The sequence below is a fragment of the Ovis aries genome, chromosome X (assembly GCF_016772045.2).
Source record: "Ovis aries strain OAR_USU_Benz2616 breed Rambouillet chromosome X, ARS-UI_Ramb_v3.0, whole genome shotgun sequence".
Lineage (NCBI taxonomy): Eukaryota > Metazoa > Chordata > Mammalia > Artiodactyla > Bovidae > Ovis > Ovis aries.
The window spans coordinates 128,048,991-128,069,249 of record NC_056080.1 but is presented as its reverse complement, the minus strand read 5'-3'; the positions used below and the strand labels follow the sequence as shown (position 1 = coordinate 128,069,249).

The 20,259-nt window shown below is 40.4% G+C and overlaps 2 protein-coding genes across 2 annotated transcripts in view; one reads left to right on the top strand and one right to left on the bottom strand.

The window, feature by feature from the left end:
- NUP62CL (nucleoporin 62 C-terminal like) overlaps positions 1-14,401 on the bottom strand; it is a 107,621-nt gene extending 93,220 nt beyond the window's left edge. The window contains exon 1 of the mRNA XM_012107591.4: positions 14,273-14,401. The gene's annotated coding sequence lies outside the window, so the exon portion shown is untranslated. The remainder of the gene's footprint in view (positions 1-14,272) is intronic.
- A 37-nt stretch (positions 14,402-14,438) lies between these two features.
- Positions 14,439-20,259, top strand: part of DNAAF6 (dynein axonemal assembly factor 6) — a gene marked incomplete at its 5' end in the record, with an annotated part of 48,252 nt that continues 42,431 nt past the window's right edge. Inside the window, one exon of the mRNA XM_027963491.2 lies at positions 14,439-14,657. Coding sequence (XP_027819292.2) covers positions 14,439-14,657 — 219 coding nt within the window. The remainder of the gene's footprint in view (positions 14,658-20,259) is intronic.

Genomic DNA, 20,259 nt, shown 5'->3' with positions numbered 1-20,259 from the left:
CAATAATACATGATAATCACGATGGTGTGATCACTCATCTAGAGCCAGACATGTGAAATCAAGTGGGCCTTAGAAAGCATCACTATGAACAAAGCAAGTGGAGGTGATGGAATTCCAGTTGAGCTGTTTCAAATCCTGAAAGATGATGCTGTGAAAGTGCTGCACTCAATATGCCAGCACATTTGGAAAACTCAGCAATGGCCACAGGACTGGAGAAAGTCAGTTTTCATTCCAATCCCAAAGAAAGGCAATGCCAAAGAATGCTCCAACTACCACACAATTGCACTCATCTCACATGCTAGTAAAGTAAGGCTCAAAATTCTCCAAGCCAGGCTTCAGCAATACGTGAACCGTGAACGTCCTGATGTTCAAGCTGGTTTTAGAAAAGGTAGAGGAACCAGAGATCAAATTGCCAACATCTGCTGGATCATGGAAAAAGCAAGAGAGTTCCAGAAAAACATCTATTTCTGCTTTATTGACTATGCCAAAGCCTTTGACTGTGTGGATCACAATAAACTGTGGAAAATTCTGAGAGAGATGGGAATACCAGACCACCTAACCTGCCTCTTGAGAAATCTGTATGCAGGTCAGGAAACAACAGTTAGAACTGGACATGGAACAACAGACTGGTTCCAAATAGGAAAAGGAGTATGTCAAGGCTGTATATTGTCACCCTGCTTATTTAACGTAAATGCAGAGTACATCATGAGAAACGCTGGACTGGAAGAAACACAAGCTGGAATCACAATTGCCGGGAGAAATATCAATAACCTCAGATATGCAGATAACGCCACCTTTATGGCAGAAAGTGAAGAGAAGCCAAAAAGCCTCTTGATGAAAGTGAAAGAGGAGATCGAAAAAGTTGGCTTAAAGCTCAACATCCCGAAAACGAAGATCATGGCATCCGGTCCCATCACTTCATGGGAAATAGATGGGGAAACAGTGGAAACAGTGTCAGACTTTATTTTTGGGGGCTCCAAAATCAGTGCAGATGGTGACTGCAGCCATGAAATTAAAAGACACTTACTCCTTGGAAGAAAAGTTATGACCAACCTAGATAGTATATTCAAAAGTAGAGACATTACTTTGCCGACTAAGGTCCGTCTAGTCAAGGCTTTGGTTTTTCCTGTGGTCATGTATGGATGTGAGAGTTGGACTGTGAAGAAGGCTGAGCACCGAAGAATTGATGCTTTTGAACTGTGGTGTTGGAGAAGACTCTTGAGAGTCCCATGGACTGCAAGGAGATCCAACCAGTGCATTCTGAAGGAGATCAGCCCTGGGATTTCTCTGGAAGAAATGATGCTAAAGCTGAAACTCCAGTACTTTGGCCACCTCATGAGAAGAGTTGTCTCATTGGAAAAGATTCTGATGCTGGGAGGGATTGGGGGCAGGAGGAGAAGGGGACGACCGAGGATGAGATGGCTGGATGGCATCACTGACTCGATGGACGTGAGTCTGAGTGAACTCCGGGAGTTGGTGATGGACAGGGAGGCTTGGTGTGCTGCGATTCCTGGGGTCGCAAAGAGTCGGACATGACTGAGTGACTGAACTGAACTGATAGTGTATATATATCTACTCTCTTTCAGAGTCCTTTCCCATATAGGTCCTTGTGAGCTAAGTCACTTCAGTTCAGTTCAGTTCAGTTCAATCCTTCCCAGCATCAGTGTCTTTTCCAATGAGTCAGCTCTTCACATGAGGTGGCCAAAGTACTGGAGTTTCAGCTTTAGCATCATTCCTTCCAGAGAAATCCCAGGACTGATCTCCTTCAGAATGCACTGGTTGGATCTCCTTGCAGTCCAAGGGATTCTCAAGAGTCTTCTCCAACACCACAGTTCAAAAGCATCAATTCTTCGGCACTCTGCCTTCTTCACAGTCCAACTCTCATATCCATACATGACCACAGGAAAACCATAGCCTTAACTAGACGGACCTTAGTCGGCAAAGTAATGTCTCTGCTTTTGAATATACTATCTAGGTTGGTCATGACTTTTCTTCCAAGGAGTAAAGTCTTTTAATTTCATGGCTGCAGTCACCATCTGCACTGATTTTGGAGCCCCCAAAAATAAAGTCTGACACTGTTTCCACTGTTTCCCATCTATTTCCCATGAAGTGATGGGACCGGATGCCATGATCTTCGTTTTCGGGATGTTGAGCTTTGAGCCAACTTTTTCACTCTCCTCTTTCACTTTCATCAAGAGGCTTTTTAGTTCCTCTTCATTTTCTGCCATAAGGGTAGTGTCATCTGCATATCTGAGGTTATTGATATTTTTCCTGGCAATGTTGATTCCAGCTTGTGTTTCTTCCAGTCCAGCGTTTCTCATGATGTACTCTGCATATAAGCTAAATAAGCAGGGTGACAATATACAGCCTTGATGTACTCCTTTTCCTATTTGGAACCAGTCTGTTGTTCCATGTCCAGTTCTAACTGTTGCTTCCTGACCTGCATACAGATTTCTCGCTTCAGTGGTGTCCAACTCTTTGTGATGCTATGGACTGTAGCCCGCCAGGCTCCTCTGTCCATGGGATTTCCCAGGCAAGAATACTGCCGTGGGTTGCCATGTCCTCCTCCAGGTAATCTTCCCAACCCAGGGATCAAACCTGCAAGTTATTTACCACTAGCACTACCTGGGAACCCTATACAGGTCATTAGTGAAAGTGAAAGTGAAGTCGCTCAGTCCTGTCCTACTCTTTGCGACCTCTTGGACTGTAGCCCACCAGGCTCCTCCATCCATGGGATTCTCCAGGCAAGAATACTGGAGTGGGTTGCCATTTCCCTCTCCAGGGAATCTTCCTGACCCAGTGATCAAAGCCAAGTTTCCCGCATTGCAGGCAGATGCTTTAACCTCTGAGCCACCAGGGAAGCATACAGGTCATTGCTGCTGCTGCTGCTGCTGATGCTGCTGCTAAGTCGTTTCAGTCGTGTCCGACTCTGTGTGACCCCATAGACAGCAGCCCACTAGGCTCCCCCGACCCTGGGATTCTCCAGGCAAGAACACTGGAGTGGGTTGCCATTTCCTTCTCCAATGCCTGAAAGTGAAAAGTGAAAGTGAAGTCACTTGCTCAGTCGTGTCCGACTCTTAGCGACGCCATGGACTGCAGGCCACACGCCTCCTCCATCCACGGGACTTTCCAGGCAAGAGTACTGGAGTGGGGTGCCATTGCCTTCTCTGATACAGGTCATTACAGAGCACCAAATAGATTTCCCTGTGCTGTATATAGAACAGGTTCTTGTTATCTTTTATATATAGTAGTGTGTGTATAAGTCAATCCCAATCTACCAATCTATCCTCCCCCCAGATACCTAACTTTACCTACATTTATCAGTATAAATCTGATAAATATCAGATAAATCTCAAAAACAATGTTGACCTTAAAAAATTTGCAGAAGAATAAACACAGTAGACTGTTTTTGTAAATGTTAAAGGACATACAAACAATATATTACAAATCAATTATGGTCATCTATGTTTGAGAGCACTTAAAAACAAGGAAAAATATTTAATAACTTCAGAAGAACAAATATCTCTGGGATGGGAAGGAAATGTGGCTGGGAAGGGGTACAAAGAGGTAGTGTTTTAGCTTTATGTTTAATTTTAGTGTAATGTTTGGTTCTTTAAAAAAAACAGTGCCTAATGAAAATATAGCAAAAGGTTAACACTTGCTAAATCTTTGGTAGTACATGGATGATAATGTATAACAATCTGTACTTTTTTGTTTGAAATATTTTACAACTTTAGAAAGCGGGGCTAGTTAATGTTTTAGAATGACAGAAAACAAGACAGTTTGTATGCTTTGAAAACAGGGAATGTGTTAATACAGACCAATTATAGATTTTATTCTCTCAGTCAACTTAATTGATTCCTTTATAAAAATTTAAATTACAAATGAATACACACTCAAATAATCTTTGGAAAAGATATTCAAAAAGAAAGCTAATCACCATGACTGTTATTATGGCACTTGAATCTGCTTTGATTCATATATTTTCTTAAAGTGTATCCTTTTAAAAATGTCCATATTTATTAGTTTTAAAATACATTCAACCTAACTCATGCATATAATGAATATCCTGGTTGATAACTGCTACTCCAGCACATAGAAACATAGATGGGCAAATCCATACATTCAACAGGGCAAAAACTCACAGTTCAGGTCCAGATCACTGGCCTTCCTGTTAGGATTCCTCTTGAGTGTATGGAAGGTAAAAGTTATACAAATGGTTTTAAATAGCCAAGACTTTACAGTGTTATCAATAACATGGAATAATCAGAACTAAATCTTCTGCTGTTGGCTTAGTTTAGGCTGAGTAAATTATGGACATTTCACTTTATGGAATATCAAGGTGCCATCAATAATTAAAAACATGAGGACTATAAACAACACAGAAAAAATTCCCAGAACTGTATTAAATAAAAGGAACAAAGCATTGTATAAACAGGAATTAATATCGTGCAAAAAAAATCAATACATTTGGATAAAATAGGGAAGAAACAGAAATATCAGTTCTATCTTGGTAATAGAATTGAGGGAAATCTTTCATCTTTAATTTCTTCTACTTCTGGCTTAATAAATTATTTAATTAGTGTTTTAAAACAGTTTATATATTATAAAAGAATTAGAATTAGCTAAATTATATCGCTTTGTAACACCTATAAGTCACAGAAAAACATTTAGTTGTCTTTTTTATCTTTTGAATCTCTCAAGTTTCCCTACTTTAAGACCAAACTAGCAGTCAAAGCCAGAAAAAAATGCAATGCCAAACAATGTTCAAACTACCGCACAACTGCACTCATCTCACATGCTAGCAAAGTAATGCTCAAAATTCTCCAAGCCAGGCTTCAACATTACATGCACTGTGAACTTCAAATGTTCAAGCTAGACTGAGAAAAGGCCGCTGGATCATTGAAAAAGCAAGAGAGTTCCAGGAAAAAACATCTACTTTTGCTTTATTGACTACGCCAAAGCCTTTGACTGTATGGATAACAACAAACTGTGAAAATTCTTAAAGAAATGGGAATACCAGACCACCTGACCTGCCTCCTGAGAAATCTGTATGCAGGTCAAGAAGTAACAGTTAGAACCCGACATGGAACAACAGATTGGTTCCAAATTGGGAAAGGAGTATTTCAAAGCTGTATATTATCACCCTGCTTATTTAACTTCTATGCAGAGTACATCATGAGAAATGCTGGGCTGGAAGAAGTACAAGCTGGAATCAAGATCGCCAGGAGAAATATCAATAACCTCATATATGCAGATGACACCACCCTTATGGCAGAAAGTGAAGAACTAAAGGGCCTCTTGATGAAAGTGAAAAGGGAGAGTGAAAAAGTTGGCTTAAAACTCAACGTTCAGAAAACTAAGATCATGGTGTCCGGTCCCATGACTTCATGACAAGTAGATGAGGAAACAATGGAAACAGTGAGAGACGTTGCTTTTGGGGGTTCCAAAATCACTGCAGATGGTGACTGCAGCCATGAAGTTAAAAGACGCTTACTCATTGGAAGGAAAGTTATGACCAGCTTAGACAGCATATTAAAAAGCAGAGACATTACTTTGCCAAGAAAGGTCTGTCTAGTCAAAGCTATGGTTTTTCCAATAGTCATGTATGGATGTGAGAGTTGGACTACAAAGAAAGCTGAGTGCCAAAGAATTGATGCTTTTGAACTGTGGTGCTGGAGACTCTTTAGAGTCCCTTGGACTGCAAGGAGATCAAACCAGTCAATCCTAAAGGAAATCAGTCCTGAATATTCATTGGAAGGACTGATGCTGAAGCTGAAACTCGAATACTTTGGCTACTTGATGGGAAGAACTGACTCATTTGAAAAGACCCTGATGCTGGCAAAGATTGGGGGCAGGAGGAAAAGGGGACGACAGAAGATGAGATAGATGCATGGCATCACCAACTGGATGGACATGAATTTGAATAATTTCCAAGTTCCGGGAGTTGGGGATGGACAGGGAAGGCTGGCATGCTGCAGTCCATGGGGTAGCAAAGAGTCGGACACGACGGAGCAACTGAACTGAACTGATGGATTCAACCTTGCAGGGGCAAAATGAAGAGACAGTTATAGCCTTAAACATAAATAGCATTTGTTTCCCAAGAAGAAAAATATTATTTATTAAATATTTGTGCATCTGGTGCCTTGCCCAGCACTTTATATTTGCTATATGAACCTTTGCGGGGAGCCCACCACAGAGGGAAAGAGCCAGTTCCTGTAGTAAGCCAGGGAAACCTGCATTTGTAACAAACAACGTAAATAATTCCTAAACACACAAAAGTTTGAAAACCAATGATCTAAGAATAGAGTTTTCAAACTGTGAATGATAATTCATTAGTGGGTAGTGGTCCACATTTAAATATATATATATATACACACACATATAAAATTGGAAGTTTCAGAGAATTTTTCCAGAATTCCACAACACACACCTGTTAACACCGGGCAGAAAGGGGACGTGGGAAGCACGAGTGAAACCGCAGCAACTGTAAAAGCAGTGCTTAGGGGAAAGTTACAGGCATACCTCAAGAAACAAGAAAAAAGTCAAATAAATAACCTAACTCTACACCTAAAGCAACCAGAAAAGGAAGAAATGAAGAATCCCAGGGTTAGCAGAAGGAAAGAAATTTGAAAAATTAGGGCAAAAATAAATGCAAAAGAAACAAAAGAGACCATAGCAAAAATGAACAAAGCCAAAAGCTGGTTCTTTGAAAGGATAAATAAAACTGAAAAACCATTAGCCAGACTCATCAAGAAACAAAGGGAGAAAAAAATCAATAAAATTAGAAATGAAAATGGAGAGATCACAACAGACAACACAGAAATACAAAGGATATAAGAGACTACTATCAGCAATTATATGCCAACAAAATGGACAACTTGGAAGAAATGGACAAATTCTTAGAAAAGTACAACTTTCCAAAACTGAACCAGGAAGAAATAGAAAATCTTAACAGACCCATCACAAGCACAGAAATTGAAACTGTAATCAGAAATCCTCCAGCAAACAAAAGCCTAGGTCCACACGGCTTCACAGCTGAATTCTACCAAAAATGTAGAGAAAAGATAACACCTATCCTACTCAAACTCTTCCAGAAAATTGCCGAGGAAGGTAAACTTCCAAACTCATTCTATGAGGCCACCATCACCCTAATACCAAAACCTGACAAAGATGCCAGAAAAAAGAGAAAACTACAGGCCAATATCACTGATGAATATAGATGTAAAAATCCTTAACAAAATTCTAGCAATCAGAATCCAACAGCACATTAAAAAGATGATACATCATGACCAAGTGGGCTTTATCCCACGGATGCAAGGATTCTTCATATCTGCCAACCAATCAATGTAATACCCACATTAACAAATTAAAAAAATAGAAGCCATATGATTATCTCAATAGATGCAGAGAAAGCCTTTGACAAAATTCAACATCCATTTATGATAAAAACTCTCCAGAAAGCAGGAATAGAAGGAACATTCCTCAACATAATAAAAGCTATATATGACAAACCCACAGCAAACATTATCCTCAATGGTGAAAAGTTGAAAGCATTTCTCCTAAAGTCAGGAACAAGACAAGGGTGCCCACTCTCACCACTACTGTTCAACATAGATTTGGAAGTTTTGGCCACAGCAATCAGAGCAGAAAAAGAAATAAAAGGAATCCAAATTGGAAAAGAAGACGTAAAACTCTGTTTGCAGATGACATGATCCTCTACATAGAAAACCCTAAAGACTCCACCAGAAAATTACTAGAGCTAATCAGTGAATATAATAAAGGTGCAGGATATAAAATCAACACACAGAAGTCCCTTGCATTCCTATACATTAATAATGAGGAAATAGAAAGAGAAATTAAGGAAACAATTCCATTCACCATTGCAACGAAAAGAATAAAATACTTAGGAATATATCTACCTAAAGAAACTAAAGACCTATATATGTAAAACTACAAAACACTGGTGAAAGAAATCAAAGAGGACACTAATAGATGGAGAAATGTACCATGTTCATGGATCAGAAGAATCAATAGAGTGAAAATGATTATACTACCCAAAACAATCTATAGATTCAATGCAATCCCTATCAAGCTACCAACGGTATTTTTCACAGAGCTAGACCAAATAACTTCACAGTTTGTATGGAAATACAAAAAACCTTGAATAGCCAAAGCAATCTTGAGAAAGAAGAATGGAACTGGAGGAATCAACTTGCCTGACTTCAGGCTCTACTACAAAGCCACAGTCATCAAGACAGTACGGTACTGGCACAAAGACAGAAATATAGATCAATGGAACAAAATAGAAAGCCCAGAGAAAAATCCATGCACCTATGGACACCTTTTCTTTGACAAAGGAGGCAAGAATATACAATGGATTAAAGACAATCTCTTTAACAAGTGGTGCTGGGAAAACTGGTCAACCACTTGTAAAAGAATGAAACTAGAACACTTTCTAACACCATACACAAAAATAAACTCAAAATGGATTAAAGATCTAAACATAAGACCAGAAACTATAAAACTCCAGAGGAGAACATAGGCAAAACACTCTCCGACATAAATCACAGCAAGATCCTCTATGACCCACCTCCCAGAATAGTGGAAATAAAAGCAAAAATAAACAAATGGGATGTAATTAAAATTAAAAGCTTCTGCACAACAAAGGAAACTCTAAGCAAGGTGAAAAGACAGCCTTCAGAATGGGAGAAAATTATAGCAAATAAAGCAACTGACAAACAACTAATCTCAAAAATATACAAGCAACTCCTGAAGCTCAATTCCAGAAAAATAAACGACCAATCAAAAAATGGGCCAAAGAACTAAACAGACATTTCTCCCAAGAAGACATACAGATGGCTAACAAACACATGAAAAGATGCTCAACATCACTCATTATCAGAGAAATTCAAATCAAGACCACAATGAGGTACCACTTCACACCAGTCAGAATGTCTGCGATCCAAAAATCTGCAAGCAATAAATGCTGGAGAGGGTGTGGAGAAAAGGGAACCCTCCTACACTGTTGGTGGGAATGCAGACTAGTACAGCCACTATGGAGAACAGTGTGGAGATTCCTTAAAAAATTGCAAATAGAACTACCTTATGACTCAGCAATCCCACTGCTGGGCATACACACCAAGGAAACCAGAACGGAAAGAGACACATGTACCCCAATGTTCATCACAGCACTGTTTATAATAGCCAGGACATGGAAACAACCTAGATGTCCATCAGCAGATGAATGGATAAGAAAGCTGTGGTACATATACACAATGGAGTATTACTCAGCCGTTAAAAAGAATCCATTTGAATCAGTTCTGATGAGATGGATGAAACTGGAGCCGATTATACAGAGTGAAGTAAGCCAGAAACAAAAACACCAATACAGTATACTAACACATATATATGGAATTTAGGAAGATGGCAATGACGACCCTGTATGCAAGACAGGAAAAAAGACACAGATGTGTATAACGGACTTTTGGACTCAGAGGGAGAGGGAGAGGGAGAGGGTGGGATGATTTGGGAGAATGGCATTCTAACATGTATACTATCATGTAAGAATTGAATCGCCAATCTATGTCTGATGCAGGATACAGCATGCTTGGGGCTGGTGCATGGGGATGACCCAGAGAGATGTTATGGGGAGGGAGGTGGGAGGGGGGTTCATGTTTGGGAACGCATGTAAGAATTAAAGATTTTAAAATTTAAAAAATAAAAACTAAAAAAATAAATAAATAAATAAAAAATGGGCCAAAGAACTAAATAGACATTTCTCCCAAGAAGACATACAGATGGCTAACAAACATGAAAAGATGCTCAACATCACTCATTATCAGAGAAATGCAAATCAAAACCACAATGAGGTACCATTTCACGCCAGTCAGAATGGCTGCTATCAAAAGTCTACAGGCAATAAATGCTGGAGAGGGTGTGGAGAAAAGGGAACCCTCCTACACTGTTGGTGGGAATGCAAACTAGTACAGCCACTATGGAGAACAGTGTAGAGATTCCTTTAAAAACTGGAAATAGAACTGTCTTATGTCCTAGCAATCCCACTTCTGGGCATACACACCGAGGAAACCAGAATTGAAAGAGACACGTGTACCCCAATGTTCATCACAGCACTGTTTATAATAGACAGGACATGGAAGCAACCTAGATGTCCATCAGCAGATGAATGGATAAGAAAGCTGTGATACATATGCACAATGGAGTATTACTCAGCCATTAAAAAGAATACATTTGAATCAGTTCTAATGAGGTGGATGAAACTGGAGCCGATTATACAGAGTGAAGTAAGCCAGAAAGAAAAACACCAATACAGTATAGTAACGCATATATATGGAATTTAGAAAGATGGTAATGATAACCCTATATGCAAGACAGCAAAAGAGACAAAGATATATAGAACAGTCTTTTGGACTCTGTGGGAGAGGGCAAGGGTGGGAAAATTGGGGAGAAGGGCACTGAAACATGTATAATATCATATAAGAAATGAATCGCCAGTCTAGGTTTGATGCAGGATACAGGATGCTTGGGGCTGGTGCACTGGGATGACCCAGAGGAATGGTACGGGGAGGGAGGTGGGAGGCGGGTTCAGGATTGGAACACGTGTACACCTGTGGCGGATTCATATTGATGTATGGCAAAACCAATACAATATTGTAGAGTAATTAGCCTCCAACTAAAATATATTTAAATTAAAAAGAAAAAAAAAGAAACCTCAGCAAAATCTCCTTACCCCCCTGGCCACCGAGCCTACCCTTCAGTCCCCCTGCTCCAGGTTGGAGGGAGAATAAGAAAGATAAAAGCAATCAAGAAAGAAGAGACAGAATAGCTTACATAACTTTAGCTCCACAAGTATCTGAGATAATTAATATTTAATATACTTCAACTCCGATCACCTACAGTAATAAAGGGAATTACGGTATAGGCAAAGATGGGCTCGATAAAGTACATAAATGGTCTGGACCTAACAGAAGCAGAAGATATTAAGAACAGGTGGCAAGAATACACAGAAGAACTGTACAAGAAAGATCTTCACGACCCAGATAGTCATGATGGTGTGATCACTCATCTAGAGCTAGATATCCTGGAATGTGAAGTCAAGTGGGCCCTAGAAAGTATCACTACGAACAAAGCTAGCGGAGGTGATGGAATTCCAGTGGAGCTGTTTCAAATCCTGAAAGATGATGCTGTGAAAGTGCTGCACTCAATATGCCAGCAAATTTGGAAAACTCAGCAGTGGCCACAGGACTGGAAAAGGTCAGTTTTCATTCCAATCCCAAAGAAAGGCAATGCCAAAGAATGCTCCAACTACCGCACAATTGCACTCATCTCACATGCTAGTAAAGTAATTCTCAAAATTCTCCAAGCCAGGCTTCAGCAATACTTGAACCATGAACTTCCAGATGTTCAAGCTGGTTTTAGAAAAGGCAGAGGAACCAGAGATCAAATTGCCAACATCCACTGGATCATGGAAAAAGCAAGAGAGTTCCAGAAAACATCTATTTCTGCTTTATTGACTATGCCAAAGCCTTTGACTGTGTGGATCACAAAAAACTGTGGAAAATTCTGAGAGAGATGGGAATACCAGACCACCTAACCTGCCTCTTGAGAAATCTGTATGCAGGTCAGGAAGCAACAGTTAGAACTGGACATGGAACAACAGACTGGTTCCAAATAGGAAAAGGAGTACATCAAGGCTGTATATTGTCACCCTGCTTATTTAACTTATATGCAGAGTACATCATGAGAAACGCTGGACTGGAAGAAACACAATCTGGAATCAAGATTGCCAGGAGAAATATCAATAACCTCAGATATGCAGATGACACCACCCTTATGGCAGAAAGTGAAGAGGAGCCAAAAAGCCTCTTGATGAAAGTGAAAGAGGAGAGCGAAAAAGTTGGCTCAAAGCTCAACATCCCGAAAACGAAGATCATGGCATCTGGTCCCATCACTTCATGGGAAATAGATGGGGAAACAGTGGAAACAGTGTCAGACTTTATTTTGGGGGCTCCAAAATCAGTGCAGATGGTGACTGCAGCCATGAAATTAAGATGCTTACTCCTTGGAAGAAAAATTATGACCAACCTAGATAGTATATTCAAAAGCAGAGACATTAGTTTGCCGACTAAGGTCCGTCTAGTCAAGGTGAAGTCGCTCAGTCGTGTCTGACTCTTTGCAACCCTGTGAATTGTAGCCTACCAGGCTCCTCCATCCATGGGATTCTCCAGGCAAGAATACTGGAGTGGGTTGCCATTCCCCTCTCCAAGGTCCGACTAGTCAAGGCTATGTTTTCCTTTGTGGTCATGTATGGATGTGAGAGTTGAACTATGAAGAAGGCTGAGCGCTGAAGAATTGATGCTTTTGAACTATGGTGTTGGAGAAGACTCTTGAGAGTCCCTTGGACTGCAAGGAGATCCAACCAGTCCATTCTGAAGGAGATCAGCCCTGGGATTTCTTTGGAAGGAATAATGCTAAAGCTGAAGCTCCAGTACTTTGGCCACTTCATGCGAAGAGTTGACTCATTGGAAAAGACTGTGATGCTGGGAGGGATTGGGGGCAGGAGGAGAAGGGACGACAGAGGATGAGATGGCTGGATGGTATCACTGACTCGATGGACGTGAGTCTGGGTGAACTCCGCGAGTTGGTGATGGACAGGAAGGTGTGGCGTGCTGAGGTTCATGGGGTCGCAAAGAGTCGGACACGACTGAGCGACTGAACTGAACTGAACTGAACTTGGCCAAAAAGCCAAAAGTTTAGCCAAAACTTAAATGTTCTACGTTCACTTTTTGTTTTCTGTGGTAATAACAAGTAGAATAGACAAATTACTCAAGCTTTACTATTTACCAGAGAGCAGAAAGAAGGAAAACAATTTAGTTAATTTATAACTGAATTCCAAGCCCTGGAAAACCAACAGTAACCATTCATTAAAGCCGCCCTATCTCTCCTCAGTTCAGTTCAGTTCCGTTCAGTTCAGTCGCTCAGGCTCCTTCGTGTCCGACTCTTTGCGGACCCCATGAATCGTAGCACGCCAGGCCTCCCTGTCCATCACCAACTCCCGGAGTTCACTCAGACTCACGTCCATCGAGTGTCCGTGATGCCATCCAGCCATCTCATCCTCGGTCGTCCCCTTCTCCTCCTGCCCCCAATCCCTCCCAGCATCAGAGTCTTTTCCAATGAGGCAACTCTTGGCATGAGGTGGCCAAAGTGCTGGTGTTTCAGCTTTAGCATCATTCCTTCCAAAGAAATCCCAGGGTTGATCTCCTTCAGAATGGACTGGTTGGATCTCCTTGCAATCCAAGGGACTCTCAAGAGTCTTCTCCAACACCACAGTTCAAAAGCATCAATTCTTCAGCGCTCAGCCTTCTCCACAGTCCAACTCTCACATCCATACATGACCACAGGAAAAACCATAGCCTTGACTAGACGGACCCTAGTCGGCAAAATAATGTCTCTGCTTTTGAATATACTATCTAGGTTGGTCATAACTTTTCTTCCAAGGAGTAAGAGTCTTTTAATTTCATGGCTGCAATCACCATCTGCAGTGATTTTGGAGCCAAATAAATAAATAAATAAATAAAGTCTGACTCTGTTTCCACTGTTTCTCCTCGTTTACAACACACAAATACTGTATGAAGCGACCCACTAGCGAACACAGCCGGTCGTTTCGGAACACTGGAAATATTTATTGAGCTAAACAAACCACAGGACTCTGGAGAAACGAGGGTCACAACGGAACTTCTAGACGAAGGGCAAACACTCCGATAGTCAAGCAATGACAAACCCGCGGAACGCCTGCGTTTCTCCACTCCAAGGCGGGAAACGCGGGGGCACGGAGTCCCGCGACGTTCCAGGGAGTGGGACCAACACGTAGCTCCTGCCCTCTAGTAGCCTCAGGGCAGCAGAAGAGGCGCTCCCCATTGCGGCTCCGGATCCCGAAGGCTTGCACACCACAGGAGGTGGGAGGGGGGAACGCGATCCCACCCTACACACACATACACACAAACACACACAAACGTTTTAAGTTGGGATGTTACTCACAACACGCGTCTCTAACACTGGGCAGAAAGGGGGCGTGGAGAGCGCGAGTGAAGCCGCAGCAAAATCTCTATCCCCGGGCCACCGTGCCCACCCTTCCGTCCCCCTGCTCCAGATCGGCGGGAGAACAAGCAGTCCGACCTAGAATTCACGCTCAGGAAAAAAGTAAGGAGGGAACTGGCTGATGCCCGGAACAAACGAAACCCTGCAAACTTACCCTGGTGGCACTTCGAAGTAAATCGTGAAGCGGCTGAGACTGCAAGAGAGGCGGGGTCGGGGCCTTCTGGGGCCGGAAAAAACCGGTCTCCACAGTGGGCGCGTCCCCTCTGCAGCTACGCTCACAGAGACCGACGCTTAAAGGGGTAGACCTAGTTAATTAGAAAGGGCGGTTACGGACCCCAACTGGCACGGGCTCCGATTGGTTGATTCCCACGAGGGGTCAAAGAAGACTCCTCTATGATTGGCCAGCAAAGTCAAGCGGGAACCCGGAGGTGGGGGTTGGGGGAGTTGGGAAACAAAGTTGTTACCCAGGCAACAGAGCGACGCAGAGCTCTCCGCGGTTTCTTTTCGGAGCCAAGAGAGCCACCCCAAAAGTGACACAGGTGAGGAAACCTGACCCTTAGGAGGGGAAAAGACGGGGTCCTCAGATACCTTAGCTATCCGAGAAACTAGGGAGGCCTCTAAATACTAACGGCGCTGAGATACCCCGCAAACGCCACAAGTTGCAGATAAAACAGTCTTGTTCTAAATCCCCCCAGCCTTTGGTGCTAGAAGCAGGATTCAGCTTTAACAAAACTCAGTCTATTAGAATGTGAGTGATATGAGCCAGTTTTACTAGACAAGGGATGGATGCTTCTTGAATGTCAGAAGGCCAAAATGAGCCTGTGACGCCTTACCCACGTCTTTAGACACTCACACGCACTTAATGGTTGTATCGCTAATCTGAGAGTGAAAACTTTTTCCTTGCAGGTAGATCTGGGTGCTCCAAGTTGGAGCAGCCAGTGTACTTTTTGTTTTACACGTATAGGCATGATTTATCTTGGACCAGCATGCTTGGTTGCGATATATTTTTAGGGGATATTTTGCTGTTCAGACTGTCCCTTGCTACGTGGACAATGCCCTGTGTGAGGGAATGTGAATGCTGTGGCCTGAGAGCTCTAAGGAATGTTGGTCAGATCAGTTGAGTGAGAAGCGGTCAGACGGCACTTGGGGGTCTGGAGCGTGGTGTGTAAAAGACTACTTGTACCTACCAAACCAAACCTGCTACTCACCAAGGGCTGATTGAGATAGCATTATATTGTTGTTGAACTGTTCGCATCAAAAGGTAACAGACTGTGACAAAAAAAAATCTGGGTGAGGGTCGAGAATAGAGTTTGAGCCGAGAGTTAGGGGTCATTCCTCCTAAGAGCTTTGATTCAGAACAGAGACTATTTCCTGAAGAAATGAATAAAACAGACCTGTTGACTTGGGGAGAAAATTTAAAAGTACTAAAGGACAATGAGCCATATCAACTTTTCAGATAAAGGTGAAGTATGGGAATGGGACAGAAACAACAACAAAAATTATTGGCAAGTGTATTAAGTTTGGCTAAAATAAAAAATAGTGGATATAGGAAATAGTAAATCAAGCAGCTCATTTTTTGACCTTTATGTTTATGAAATATCCCAGGTACTTTCAAAAATCATCTTCCATTAAATATTTTTAAATTGTAATTAAAACTCTATTAAGTCCCCATAGTTACTTCCGACTTAGTACACTTGATGGCAGTGAAAGTTAGAGACCTAAAATAAGAAAATTATTCTTGGTATTTTAAAAACAAAGTCAAAATGAATTAGTTTTAATAGTCAGGGAGGGACTTCCCTGGTGGTTCAGTGGTTAAGATTCCATGCTCTCACTGAAACGGTCACCAGTTCCATCACTGGTCGGGAAGTTCCTAAAGCATGCACAGGCATAGTGCAGCCAAAAAAGAAGGAAAACAAAAATAGGGAAGCATTGAAGTGTATAGTTGTCAAAAATGTAAGAAAAAAAAACAAACCAGTTAACCAGTACATTATAATTTAACTCAGACATAGGCAGCAATGATGCTTACTTTTGTGTTTTTTGGAAGAATTTTAATACAGGAATCATTAAATAAGGCACTATGTAAATAAAATTGCAGAAGATATGCCAATTTTAAGAGAGTAAACGAATTTTTAATACTTTCAAATCATTCAGCTGTAAACAGCACTCTGCATGGGGATATGTGTTAACCTATTAAACAGGTTCCCAAATGATAATATTTGGTGTTTATTACTCTAATTTTATTTGCTATATAAACTTGAATCAATAAGATATCATTTCTTTTTGAATAGTGTGTAGTTCAGAGTTTTCACCAATTTAACCTAAACTTTCCTGCGATTAGTTCAAGTCAGAGAGCCATTCCTATTGACACTGTAAAAATAAAAGAAATAAAAGGTAAAAATAAAAAGGAAGCATGACCCCAGCCCTCTTAACTACAGTCTAATTTAATCTCAAGTTATCGATATTATTGTTTCAGTACTATCAGTCTGGAGTAATCCTATTTGATCTTGTTTAGTCCCTAAATGGCTCCAATATTTTGGTTAAAGAGCTTATACTGAAGCATTGTAATTAAAACTCTGCCCCTTTAGCTCACTGTGGCTAGTAACAAGAGAGATCCCCCCATTACCTGTGAAGGCCCTAAGGTTTCAAGTTGATGTGGGAAAAATGAAAGGTACTGTCTAGAAAACCCTGTCACTGGAACTGGCCAGCAAAAGAGTGCTGCTACTGCTGCTGCAGCTGCTTAAGTCACTTCAGTCGTGTCCGACTCTGTGTGACCTCATAGACAGCAGCCGACCAGGTGCCTCTGTCCCTGGGATTCTCCAGGCAAGAATACTGGAGTCGGTTGCCATTTCCTTTTCCAATGCATGAAAATGAAGTCGCTCAGCTGTGTCTGACTCTTCGCTACCCCATGGACTGCAGCCCACCAGGCTCCTCCGTCCATGGGATTTTCCAGGCAAGAGCACTGGAGTGGGGTGCCATTGCCTTCTCCGAAAAGCGAGTGAGAGAAAACAAAAGGGGGAGAGGTCTAGAAAATTTATTTTCTATATAACCAAACTTCAAAGAAAACATTTAGCAATATATTTTTTAAATGAAATTCCTAGTTAAACTGGCCTTAAATTTATTCCTGGACTGTTTAAGTGGCAATGCCAGAAAAATCACTATGCTCTCACTACTGTAAGCAAAAGGAAGAATACATTCCAAAGTACAAAGGCAGGAGAGTATAGGGTATGTTTAATTAGAAGTTCAGTTTTTAACAGAATGCAGATTACGTGTAGGAGAATAATAGGAAGGAAAGGCAGAAAATTAGGCTGGGGTTATATCCTGAAGGTCCTTGATTGCCAGGCTCAAAATAAACTTTATATCAAATTTACAAATAAAAGATAGTCCTACAAATAAATAACAGTGCATAACTCATAAAAAGGCATCTTGCTCTAATTTTTCCAGTGTGATCTATTTGTATCAAATGAATTACAATAGGTTTTTAATAGCTTAATGAATTATTCTTGATTTGTTAGACTTCAAAAAAAGCTAGTAGAATCTTCATTTCCATTGAACTTAGAATATAGTTTTCTAACAATTCAAATTCTTGTTTTTCTCTTTAGACACTTTTAGTTCTTTGATTAATAGTGCTGATTCTTTTGTTTGTTGGAATACAATATCGAGAAGCTTGTCATGGTTTATTATTTTGTGCTTATAGGTGATTGTTATAGTTGCTATGGTAAAAATTATTTTTGCTGGCATGCCAACTTCATTATGATATTTCTACTACAATCTATCTAAGTATGAATATATGCCATTCTATGCCAGCATGATTTGGAATTTAAGAAGTCTGATTCCCAATATACTTCATATATAAAGAGCATTATTAAAAATTATTGTGATTTGTATTACATCCCAAGGAGTGGTATTCCCTTCAAAGCAGTCGCTTTGGGAGACTATCCACTTATTATAATGCTGTTGTTATTGCTAAAATTACCTTTGAAACTACTCTTTTAGAATCGCCTTAAGGCTTGTAGCTCATTCTTTTGAATATCCTCAAATATCAGATCTTCATAGTTTGAAAGTAGATGTGATATCTAGATATAGCTAGAAATCACTTGGAGACAAATCTGATGTGGAGTGATACCATAACGACACCTGGTTTTTTTTGGTGATACATATGAAGGCAATTCCAAAATATTTTGAGCATTGATAGCATAACTTCCATCAATGTATAACCTTCCAAGATGACTAGGAAATCAACTTTTGTATGAATTTAATCATGCTTTGTTCAGTATTTGCCAACTGCTGACTACATGCCAGCTCTAGTTACTGAAGACACTCAGCTTCCAGGTGTAGCTTCCCATTGCCCACACTGCTCTGTTTCTCACCAAATGAGAACAAGGCCAGAGGTACTTCCCCACTGATGCGCATTTAGAATTAATCTGCTTTTCCTAAATACAGTATCCAATGTACCTAATGAACTGCAGCCTTCCTTCATAACCTCTCCTGGGACATTAGAAAGCCTCTGATGGAGTGTCTGGTTCCTCTTCTCTTTTCTAGCTGTAATGTTGAACCCTACCATATTCTGAACCTTTCTCTGGCTGCCAACTCCCACCTCAAGAACCCCACCCTGCCTCCTGTACCCCTACCTGTGGACCAGGGTCCTGCTTTACCTAAATAGACCTCGCTGTAATCATGGCTATTCAACCTTTCTGCTGAAACACTATTCATGTCCTGAAACTCTTGCTGCCATGTCACTGCCAAGCTGATGAGTATGCATGAATAGCAGTTCTCATTGCTATCTCAGATGCTGTATTTGGGACTTCTGAATGCCCTTCTTCTGGATTAGCTCTGCTGGTTCCAGTTTCTTCCTCTCTCACCAGCCCACCGTTGATCTCTAGCAATCCTCATCATTGTGTACCTGTGGTGCTGGCACTATGTACCAAATAATAATGATATTTTTAGAAAGCTTTTCATATTTTAGCAAACTCTTTCACCCACATTGCATAATATAGCCATCACAACAATACTGTGAGGCAGATAATGCTGGAATAATAAAGCAATTTCTGCTATATTTGTTTTTTAAAAGTCTCATTGTACAATCTCAACTCAAAATACCACTTATATCATTGCATCTGATATCTGGATCCATTTTTCCCTTTCGTTGTCTAAGGTAGAAAATATTTCAGTAAACTTTTTGCTTTTGATGTTAAGTAAATATTTAATGGACATATAATCAGCTAGGACTTTAAAAATATAAACAGGAGCCTCTTCATTTAATTTAATGTGTCAATTATTCATTTCCATAGCAGACTACCAGACCATACTGTGAGAGAAGATAGTTTTATTGCCTCTTATTTCACTTTTTCCAATTTAATGAGTTTTCAGTGTAATGAGTTTTATTATTAAGGTATTTGACATCATTATTAGAAATGATATTCATGCCCAGCAAAATTAAAATTTTAAAGAACCAATAATAGCTAACATGTACTGAGTACTTGCTATGTGCCAGGCACTTTTCCCAGCTCTTTTATGTGTATTAAGCTACTTAATGCTTGTAACAACCCTATGAATAGCACTATTATCATTCCCATTTTATAGATAAGGAAAATGAGGTATAGAGAGATTAAATGATGTGTCCAGAGTCGCAGGCTAGGAAGTAAATGATAGATACATACCTAGGCAGCATGACTCCAGAGCCCTTACTCTTAACCACTGTGATATACTTGCCTCTATGCTAGATGTACAGAGTTATTTAACATTTGTTTCATACCCTTGACATCTCCAATAAGTATTCAGATCAGTTTTCCTGTTAAAAAGGAAAGTCATAATAATGGTAAAACATAAGAGTAAAACAATAGATTTGTAAACTGCCATTACATACAGTTGATTTTGCCAGGAGATTGTACCAGCACTCTTTTGAGAATCCTTGTATATTACTTTTCTATGCACAATAGAAACATTTTAATGGATCATTTAATATAAGTGCTAAAGAAATTTTTCCTATGAATTAATCTTATAGAATAATGTTTGAAAAATATCAGCAGAAGTGTAGAAAAGATTCCTATTATATTTATGCCCAAATCACTAATAATAAGCCTAATTCTACAGTCTTTATTCAGGTTTTTCATTAGAGTCTGACACTTTCAAGATTTTTAAAAA